The sequence below is a fragment of the Fundulus heteroclitus genome, chromosome 2, assembly GCF_011125445.2.
Source record: "Fundulus heteroclitus isolate FHET01 chromosome 2, MU-UCD_Fhet_4.1, whole genome shotgun sequence".
In the NCBI taxonomy this organism is placed as follows: domain Eukaryota; kingdom Metazoa; phylum Chordata; class Actinopteri; order Cyprinodontiformes; family Fundulidae; genus Fundulus; species Fundulus heteroclitus.
This window is the reverse complement of record NC_046362.1, coordinates 13,710,476-13,721,727: the sequence shown is the minus strand read 5'-3', so window position 1 is coordinate 13,721,727 and position 11,252 is coordinate 13,710,476. Positions and strand designations below refer to the sequence as shown.

Sequence of the window (11,252 nt, the reverse complement as noted above, 5' to 3'; positions counted from 1 at the left end):
CTCTGTCACCTAATTGATTTATGCACTTTCCCCCCCACCGTGTATCTTAATGGATCAGAATATTAATGGAATTCAAAATGTGAAACATATACTGCTATATGCTCATTACGCGGTGATACATTTCAGGTGTTTATTTTTTATTTTGATAATAGACTAATGGGTGTTTAATACAGAAAGGCTACATATGGTCTACAGAAGACTGCTGACATCACTAACGCCCTCCATGAGGGTAATCCTCAAAAGAAGTGCTATGAATGAAAAGCTGAGTGGAAAGAAAAAGTATCCTAGTGAACACAGGGACTACGGCAGCCTTAAAGGGATTGTGGAGCAAAAAAAAAAAACCGACTACAAAGTGTGCGCTCTCTTCTCCAGACGTATTCGTTAATTTACGTAAGGTGAGCTGTGTGTATACGTCATGTCATGCAAAGGATTGCGGGATTCCTTATAGCTCCTTAGCGCCAGCATGGGACCTCGTGAGGTTCCTATGCTAAAGGAACTACGATAGGAAGCATACAGGCTCCTCCTTTGTTTATCATCACTTATCATGGTGATCGCTGACGTGCTTCCACTAGGGATGAAGAGTGTTGCTTTAAATCCGACCTGCTTGTTGATTGTGCTGGCTCTCTTCAACAGCCCATAGATGGCCAATTAAGACCGTGGTCATTAAGCCATTATCCCTCTGTGTGCTAAGACCTGCTGGAAAGTTAAATCAGCGTCAACATAAAGCTCATCAGCAGAAGGAAGCATTAAACCCTAAACCTTTTGAGGTAGATGGCTGCGCTAACTGTAGACTTCATAAAACCCAGTGGACCATCACCAGCAATGACATGATGGCACTAAATTTCATCACTGACTGTGGAAACGTCACACTGGACCTCAAGCAACTCAGTCTATACCGCTTTGCTCGTCCTCAAGACTCCGAGTCCTTGATTTTGCAGAGAAACGCAACAAAATTGCCTCCAACTGAAAAGAGGACATCAGACCAATCCCTGAGCCACTGTCCAAACCCTAATTTCTTTTTTTTTATTAGCCCAGTTAAGACCCAAGTTAAAGCCCAATGTGTTAGGTTCATATATAGTACATGGAAATGGTTTTCAGCAGGCCAACATTTATATAATAACATTTTTCAAATTGTTCTTATGTAATGTTAGTTTTCTGAAAAAGCTGCAAATATTTGCCAAGTTTTCTATATGTGCAAATTGCAATTGCTGTTTGCTTACAAACGTTTCAGGATTTGTTCTAAATCAGTAAATTTAGATTTTTTTATTTATACATTCTCTGCTAAAAAAAAGTAACTCAAACAAAAACAAGGTAGTATCTTGTATTGTTAACTATATATATATATATATATATATATATATATATATATATATATATATATACACACACACACACACAGGTGCTTAGTGCAAAAGGAAAGGCTGCATTGTTGTTTTTCTCCCTCCCAAATTCATAACATTTCCTGCAAGATGAATTCTCGTGTTTGTGCGTTGACAGACACACAATGATAATGTGCTGAACGTAGAGTTCTACACATTATCAGTCTGACTGGCCAGGTTGCCAAATTGAAGCTCATGGGTGGATTTATTCAGTGCCCTAAAATATTCACCTCTTGGCTTTTTATGTATTGTTGTACACTCCAGCCTGTAATTAATATTTTTATAATTATTATGTGATGGATTAGAACAGGTGGTGAAGTGAAGTAAGAAAATTATGCAAAAAATAAAATCCTAAAATAAAATAAAGAAATAAACCTAAAAATTGCATGTCAAAATGTGCATGCTATGAAGCCACTAAAAAGTTCTGGTGCAAGTAATTACTTTGAAAGGTCACCTAATTACTGAAATTAAATCAACCTGTGTGCAGTCTCAGTGTCACATGATCTATCAGTATAAACACACCTTTTCTGAAAGACCATCAGAGGCTGCAGCACCACTAAAGCTAGAGGCATCACAGCATGAAGACCAAGGAGCTCCCTAAACAAGTCAGGGTGGGCTTATATAAAAGTATCCCAATCCTTGATGTTCCCCTGGAGCGCCATCACATCCACCATCTTCAAATGGAAACCACATGGTACCACAACAACCCTGCCAGGTGAGGGTCAGCAGAACTCCCAGACTGGGCCAGGAGGGCATTAATCAGAGAGGCGGCACAGAGATCAAAGGTCACCCTGGAGGAGCAGCAGAGACCGGCGGATCTGTCTACAGGACTACAGTAAGACGTAATCTCCACAGAGCTGGGCTTCATGGAAGAGTTACCAGGAGAAAAAAAATAGCTTTTACTTTGTGTTAAAAATAATAAGCCATATTTTTAGTTTGCTAAAAGGCACGTGGGCGACTCCCCACATGTATGGAGGAAGGTGCTCACGTAAGATGAAACTAAAATGTAACTTTTTGGCCACCAAGGAATATGCTGCCTCTGGTGCAAACCCAACATGTCCCATCACCCCAAGGACCCCATCCCCACAGTGAAACATGGTGGTGGCAGCATCATGCTGTGTGAATGTTTTTCAGCAGCAAGGACTAGGAAACTGGTTTGAGTCGAGGAAAAGATGGATAGTGCTAAATACAGGGATGTTGATGGAGGTTCACCTTCCAGCAGGACAATGAGCAGAGGCATACTGCTAAAGCAACACTGGAGTGGTTTAAGGGGTAACATTTAATGGCCTAGTCAAAGCCCAGTTCTGAATAGAATTGAGAATCTGTGGTTAGACTTGAAGATCGCTCTTCACATGTGATAATTGTCCAACATGAAGGAGCGGGCGCAGTTTTTCTCAAGGAATGGGCAAAAAACCCAGTGGCTAGATGTGGTGAGCTCATAGAGACAGATCCAAAGCCACCTGCAGTTATATACGCTGACGTTCTGTCCTGTTTATTGTTTTTTTTTTCACAATAAAAAAAATTATAGATCTAATAGTTGTAACTAAAGTTCTGTAAATAAAATTATGCAAACAAGTCTATTTTAATTCCAGGTTGTGAGGCAACAAAACATGAAAAATGCCATGAAGGAGGGGAGGCAAGTATTTTTACAGACAGCTGTACTGAGAATCTTCTGAATGTTTTTCAGGCAAAACCAAAGGTAGTATAGCTGTACCTTGGTCAAAAATAATGCAGAGGTTCTTCAAAAATCTCCAGAATGTGTGAATGAAATGAAGCATTCACACTATTTAAATGCTCTTTACAGTTTTTCTGCATGTTTTCTGGCCTCTAACTACTCCAGTAGTTTTTCTGCTATTTTAAACATTTAAAGGATCAACCCTTTTAAAACATGACAACTATAAATTCTAATTATTACTTTTATACCCATTAAAATACTTTTTAATGGGTATTTAAAGTTTTACTGTTTACTATTTTTGAAGAAAACATATAAATATGTATAATTTAATTATTTTAAACTTCTTTTTTAAGCTACAAACCCTTTTAAAATTGTAAAAAAAAAAAAAATTTAAAACATCTTTAACGTATTAACGTAAATCGCAGTTTAAGTTTTTTTAAATATTTTGGTCTGTTTTGCCTAGTTTAATCACAAACACACATGTGCACTTTTTTCTGTTATTGCTGAAGTAAAAGTTTGGTGAAGGTTTCAGTGAATAATCTAGAGGACATGCGTCTCTCTTCTTTTTTTCCTTTTGCAATAAAAGATTCTTGAAAGTCAAAGTCAATTTTTCTTATAGGAAAATTATCCCATTTTTCAAAGCTACTGGAAGCGTGTGTCTGTGTATATTTGTGTGCTATCAGAAACCGCAACTAAAGGTTAACATTCAAAAAAACATAGTTCAGTATCTATTCAAACAGCAATAACTCTTTCCGTGTAGTTTTGTTTTACAGCTGGTAAATGTTGCTGTATCATCTTGAACGACAAGCAAACTGTTCATAAAAGATAAAACAACAATAAAACACCCGCTTTAAAACGTCGGTTTCCTTACGTTACACTTTTTTCTCAAACAAAATTAACAAAACAGATGAAACTTAGTTTCATGTGTGGTATTTAAAATAATCTGATTCAAACAAGGAAACCGCAGGAAAACCTTTTTTTATTACTAATGTAAAAACAAGGACTTGTCCAAGACAGTCAAAAAAGATCCAATGATCACATTTTAGATGTTATGCTGCAAAATCTCAACAAGTTTCACCATTTAAAAAAAGGACTTTTCCACCCGTATCGTGAAAAAAGGATAAACTCAAGTTATTGTTTGTAAACTTCAATGCTGATTGCTCGAGGTACTTCTTTAATAAAGTCTCATGGATGGGGCAAGGAAAACAAAATGCATTTCATCTCGTAGTTCAAAGGTTTAAAGATAAAGTCTGCTGGAAACGTGCTGCTGCAGGTGTGGTTAAACCCAGAAGTTCTGGTTCTTTTGTCTGGTGATGAAACTTTCCATTTATAATGATGAAAAAAAGAAAACAACGAACATAGCTAAATGTGTAAGTGTAAATTTTAACCTGAGCTAAAATGAAATAAATAACAACCTAAAACATTACCATATAAATTGTTGCAATATATATATATATATATATATATATATATATATATATATATATATATATATATATATATATATATATATATATATATATATATATATATATATATATATATATATATATATATATATATATATATATATATATATATATATAATTACCCAAGGCGATGAGTTAAATGCAGAAATCAAATTTTATTTGAATGTATGTTGTAGTGACAAAGATGATTATTATATATACTTGAAACAATTAACTCAGAAGAGCACTGACTTTGAACAATTACTCCTGCACAATAAACGAAAAATAAATTGTTAAAGAAAGCTTATTTTTATAGTCTCCAAAAAAAAAAAAAATGCTCCTCTGGATATTAGGATCGGTTGGCTTATTTTAAAACCTAAACCACAGGAAAAGTTTATTTGTATATAGCCACTCATGCACAAATTCATTTAAAGAGCTTTCCTGAAAAATGAAGCAACAAGGTTTAAGGAAATTACCTTAAAATAACAGCCTTCAAATACAAAAGGAAATAAATACACAGACAAATAAAGAGCAGATAGATAGACGGTGTGAACTAAGATTACTTTCAACAATGGAAGTGTTAATAGTTTATTTTCAATAATTAATAAAATGCAGTGTATGAACAGAAGAGATTGAGCTTATTTAGACATAGACAGCTTTATTTGTCATTTTGTATGCACAAAGTGCGTACAGAACGAAATTTCGTTTGCATACACTTGAAAAATCACAGTAAATTGCACTAATTTCTGCCTGCATGTGACATTGATGAGTATCAGCACCTATTTGGTGGATTTGATCATACACCTAACTAACTTCCTACACAATCCGTCACGGTTTGAAAGTGTACCTGTAAGAATGGGGGCTGGTTTTAAGGCACCAATATATATCCATAAAATTTTGATATTTGTTTTGTAGTGAACTCTTTATGTTGTCAAGTGCAACAAGCATTGACGACACACAATTATTAACATTAAAGCGTAATTTCTCGAGTTATTCTCAGTTTAACTGTTTAGAAAATAGATTGATGGAGTCAATGCTTAAGAGTTTTCCCCTGCTTCATAATCTGGCATGACCAGAACCATCTGCTGCTTCGTTTGAATCATTTCCATCTACTTACTGGATTCACTTTATTACATTTCCTGAAGAAAAAAAAATGACACAATGGGTGAGGCAGCTTGATAACAAAAAAGACTGAAACCTGAAAACAGTTTTAAAGGAACATGTTTTTCTGATTGAAGTGAACTGGGTGAGGGGCCGGGCGCTTAAGCACCTAGATAAGGAAAAGCAGGACCTTCCAGGCAGGGACCATCGTTTATTGTTGCGCTCACATCCTGCCAATTTTTACTCACCACACTTACGAGATGTCTTCATCAGATAACCTGTTGTTGTCTTGATCCTTTTGTTCTTTCGACAAATGGGTCATTGCCTGATTGTGAGCTGAATTGCCCCCTTCAGAGGTCACATGACTCCAAATACAAAGGGGGCCAGTCTTTCCACCTTCACCACGCTTATCTGCCCGTGTTCAGAAGGACGAATTGTTTCCAAACAAAACCTCACAGTTGATAGTGGAAAGATAAGATGATGGGGTGATTAACCCCCCCACCCCCCCCCCACCCCCCCGCCCTCATCCATTGGCTGCCAGAGGAGGCTGTGGCTTACAAATCGCCAGGCTTCACCGGTGTGACCCTCTAGGTCCTCATAATTATAAAAGGTGAGCGCTTTCCTCCACTCAGGATTACACCAGCGCGACATCAAGCATGTGGATGGTCCTCCTTCTGTGTGGCACCTTGGGGGCGTTGGGGACGACGGAGGAAGGCCTACCCGAGGACGCCCGGCAGCTCCAGACCCTACACTGCCCGCCCTGCGAGCAGATACACTGCTCCTCCAGGCGGACGCTGCGGCTCCAGTGCAAAGGCGGCGTGACGACTGGCGTCTGCGGCTGCTGCCCCGTGTGCGCCCGGACGGAGGGGGAGACCTGCGGGGGGAACTGGGACTATCTGGGGAAGTGTGACGAGGGTCTGGTGTGTATCCATCAGGCGCCAGCGGCTGATAAACCGGACGCAGAGAGGAGAGGGGTCTGCAAGGCAGGTGAGGCTGGCCTTCATGCTCCTTAGTGCTGGATCTTATTTAGCTTCTGACACAGCGAGGGAAAGGTTTTGGAGAAGATGCCAAAGGTTTTAAAGTAAAAAAAAAAAACAAGCAAAAAATTTGAAATGGACTAAATTAGTTTGAAATTAGTTTGGCAATTATTCTAGTTATTGATAACGCAGAAATGGATCATCTATACGTTAAAATATTTCAGCTTCAACAGTTGAAATAAAACACCAAACAGAGGTTATTTGTTACCGCCTCAGATTGAGAGAAGGGTGAAAAGCACCTAGATGGTAATTATTATTATTTACTGATGCTTGGAAATACAGTCTGTAATTTAACTTTGCATGTGAAAAGGGGGCGTATTTTTGTTTCCTCAACGACAGCAAAAAAGATGACGAGCCATATTAAATCATTCTTTAATTCCTTGATATTTATGTAAAATGTTCTAGGCTATTTCATCTTAGGCATGGCAAGTTTAGCACACTTGAACAACAAGACGATTCAAGGTGCTGTGCATGAACAGATCGTAGGAAAAGAGAGCGTTACAGAGGAAAGCACACCGCAGTGCAATAGTAGCAGCAGGTCAGGATAAAAGACAAGATGGACTGGCAACATTAACGTTCAAACAGCTGTAAACAAATAAATTTTAACCTTGATTTAGAGGAATGATCTGATTCCTGCCTAGTGGGCTTTGTGAAAGTAGAGTGGGTGGAGAGGCAGTTCTTGCAGGAATTGCATCCTGGGCTGTCACCCCCCCTGCTACTCCCCCAACCAACTAAAATACAAGAATCTGTCTTAGATTCAGGACATGCATAAAAGCAACATTAGCCTTGTTCATGGCAAACTTAATGTTATTTTTTTTCCCATCTGGTCCTTCCCATATCTGACGGCTCCTTAGGCAGTAGGGTACCGTCCTGCATTAAAAACCTGCACTGAGTGACCGTGCATGTGAGGCTCTGCCCGGGGCCCCATGCAGGCAAACAATCGCTCCTGCACACTTGTGTTGTATTTGATCTTCGCGGGGGATTGCATTGGAACGGTGCCAATATGGTAAACCACGTTTATGAGCTGTGAAGACTGAGCGTGGCCAAGGCTTCCTTTTGATCCAAAGGTTTCCGCTCACATAATTGCACCTCTTATCTGTCCATGATGAAAAGAAGTGTCACCGTCACTGATACGGCTCGATATCACGACGTCCTACCAGAGTTGCTTTTTGTGTTTTGCTGCAGAGAGCTGGGCAGGTTTCATTCTCAAACTTCTCGTTTTTTTTTTGTTGCAGTGATTGAAACCCTCAATCCAGAGAGCTGCAGCCCAGAATGCACCAAGGAGTACTGCCAGGCCAACCCTTCTGCAATCTGCTCCGCCAGGTGACTGCACAGTCAACGCCTCATTAGTCGGACATTTTCTGGCAGAAAACTGTAATTATTATTTATTTTTTTCCCCTGCAGGTTTGCTTCCCTGGACAAGAAGGCCTGCCAGGGCCCCTGCCAGCACACCTCCTGCTCCAGCTGCCTCACGCTGAGGCGACCTTCGTGCCCTCACAGCTGCGCTCCGTCCGATCCCGCCTGCCTGCACCGCTTTGGGAGGTGTGTGCACAATCACCTGAGAGCTCATCCCGCCTGCAGCAGTGACACGCAGGTGAGAGCGAACATCAGGGTGGCAGCAAAAAAATTAATAAATAACACCCCCAATGAATGATCCTTTTATTAAAGCGTGTGTGTTGTGCTTTAGGTTAACAGCGAAGGGAGTTTAGTGTGTTTGGTGCCAGACTGTTTGCACCCAAACCCACGGCTGTAAATCCACCGCCGGAGGAGGATGAAGGATGAAGGAAACCGGGGGAGGATCTTCGCAAGTTCATGTAGCAAAATTGGGAAAATGGCAGCTATCTTCCTAATGTCAGTATCTTTGAGAATACTTTCTGTGATCTCGTTTTACGATGTGAACTGTAAATATGTAATTGGACAGTAAAAGAACCTTTGTAAAATAAACTTTGTGTACATTTCTGTGAAATAAATAAACCATTGGTCGTTCTGGATTTACAGTGTTCGGAGTTTTACTTCCTGTTTATCTTTTCTATGACTGCCTACACCTACACAACAGAAATGCGATGTGCACTGGATCCAACTTCTCGGCTTTTTCCAAAGCGATGTTTTTTCCTGACAGCCACACCTATAAATCTACGGGGTTAACACACCCACCAGCCGTAGCAAACACGTTAGAGCCCGGTTAAAAACGTGCCAATCAGGAATAAAGACATTAAAAAGGGCAGCAGGTGAGTTTGTCAAAGGCTAGACGCAGAGGTAGAGGGAGGATTGTAGCAGAGAGAGAGAGAGAGAGCGTGCACAAAACTTTATTAAGTTGAATCGGTGCAATATTATTAAACCATGCCATGAACCATGAAGATATGCTGAGGGAGACTGCAGCGAGAGTTCGGACAAATCTCTGCAGGGGTTTTGGACATGCTGGCGTTTCCTTCAGGACAGTGGCAAAAGAGGAAGGAGCTCCATATTCCCTCAGAAAAACGTGGTTTAGATGTCTGGTAAACCCAGTAGTCAATGATTATCCTCAGCTGACAATCTGGTCTGTAGGTCTGTCTGTCAACACTGAGATTAATTAACCCTTAAAAACTGTCAGGCCAAAATTAAGCAACATTAGTGAGGAAAAGCGAAAACGTCTGAATAAAAAGTGTGCCCTGCACTCAAAGCTCAAAGAGCTATTTGCTTTTTCTCCTAGTTTCTGTAAATGTATGGATTTTTGTCAACATACAGTAAATATTTGCAGATCTTACAACAGTAGGGAAACCATTTTTTACTACATCCATGTTGAATGACTTAAGAATGCGTTAATAAAGCTAGATTTTCACAACACCACAGTATTTGTGTTATGATTGCTTGAGGTGTTTTAGATTTTGTGAATCCGTGCTGACGTAAACGAACAATGTGTGTTTGATATGGTGACAAATGAACTTTTTATAAATGATTATATAAATAATTCTGGTGGCTCACACTTGAGCAACCTGCAGTTGTTGCTCTGCTGTTTTTAAGCACATAGGAGGCCCATCCTCCTAGACGCTTTCTAAGTCAGATATAAATCAATGACCCACCCATCACTGTCCTGGGTCGTTAGAGGCTATTACTTGGTATTAATAGAGGACTTGGTCACCTGAATCATTATCAGTCTGCTGATGTAATCTCTTTGGAAAGTGTTGGAGGACCGAGCTGTAAACACTGAGGAGTTGGAAGCACAATCCTCTCTCTGTTTAGTGATGGCTTTTCTCTTTTGACCAAGATGACTTTTATCACGCCTCCTTCAAACCATCCGTTCTCCATGTCCAAAATCTGGACATGATTGTCGTCAAAAGAGTGTCCTTTGTTCATTAGGTGCAACTGGACTGCTGAATTTCCCCCCGAGATGCTGGCCCTCCTGTGCTGTGCGTTTATGTAGGTTTCCTTAATGAAGAAGTCTCAGAAGTCATACACAAAAGTGGTTTGGTTTAATGTTCGATAAAACCAAACCACTTTTATTGTGTCACAGTTCCATAAGGTACGTTTGGCACACATAAGCACAATAAACAACACGTGAAAAACGGTCGGCACATGAATAAAACATGGTGGAGGTAGAACTATGGTCTGGGTTTGCCTGTCTTCATATGTATCTGAGGTTTTAGGTCAAGTTGGATGAAATGTTAAAAAAATATTTACAAATAGTCAGCGATGACCAAAAACCTTCTGCTTGAAAAGTAAAGGTAGATTTTTTTTCTTTTCTGCAAAATGTTCACCAAAAAAAAAACACCAAAGTTTTGAAACAGCTTTACAGGAGTTTACAACTAAATGTTTGGACAATAGAAGTCCTCACAATGGTTCTGTTAGGTTTGGACATTTTTTTTTGTCACGGTAAAATGGGCAAAAATATGTCATATACTAATAGACTCCTGTTAAAGGTCCTGTTTTTTATCAAAAGGAGCTTTAGGAAAGTATGTCAGGCTGCGCACTCATGCAACCAGGTTATGGCAGCACTGTCATGCTGTTAGTCGTAAAGGATAAATGTCACATCCAAGGTGGAGAAAGCTGTTTCTTCATAGCCTCGGTTTATATTTACGTCAACTAAACCTGACATTTTAACAGCACCGCTGTATCTTCAATGGACCCCATAACCTGAATGGGCGCTGATGATATCTCAGATGAACAAAGCAGAAGAGCAACATCTACCTTCTTGCCTCTGCGTCCCTCAGTTTCTACAGGAAGGTGCATCTTAAACAAATGGACCACTTTTTGAGAGCACTCTTAAATGAAAACGTGGAAAGTCAACCTACAATCAAAATATGAAGGCTTAAAAAACAAAAAAATAAACTAAGGCCAATCAAAAGCGTCAGTATGTCTCTCTGATCTAGCGTTCCCTAGTATTTCGCTGGGTCGAGTTTTGTTTTTGGTTCAGAAGCAAGTCCCCCTCTGCCACGGCTGCCCCCCTCCCAGGCAGTAGTTATTGAATAACAGATGGTTTATGAGGCAGCAATAATGAGGAAAGGGACTGAAGTGTGGACCAACAATGGGTATTTGTTCTCCGACCTTCAAAAGTGAGCAGCTTCTGAAGGAGAGAGCCAGTTTATCTGACAGATTTCGCAAGAAGCACTTAGATTTGAAGCCAAAACAAAAGCCT

The 11,252-nt window shown here is 39.8% G+C and overlaps 1 protein-coding gene across 1 annotated transcript; it reads left to right on the top strand.

Annotated features, from left to right (window-relative positions):
• Positions 1-6,176: 6,176 nt before the first annotated feature.
• On the top strand, positions 6,177-8,415 carry si:ch73-330k17.3 (IGFBP domain-containing protein). Its single transcript, XM_012880254.3, has 4 exons — positions 6,177-6,590; positions 7,876-7,963; positions 8,045-8,234; positions 8,328-8,415. Exons 1-4 carry the CDS (start codon positions 6,260-6,262, stop codon positions 8,391-8,393), a joined length of 675 nt encoding a protein of 224 aa, XP_012735708.3. The 5' UTR covers positions 6,177-6,259; the 3' UTR covers positions 8,394-8,415.
• The last annotated feature ends 2,837 nt before the right edge of the window (positions 8,416-11,252 follow it).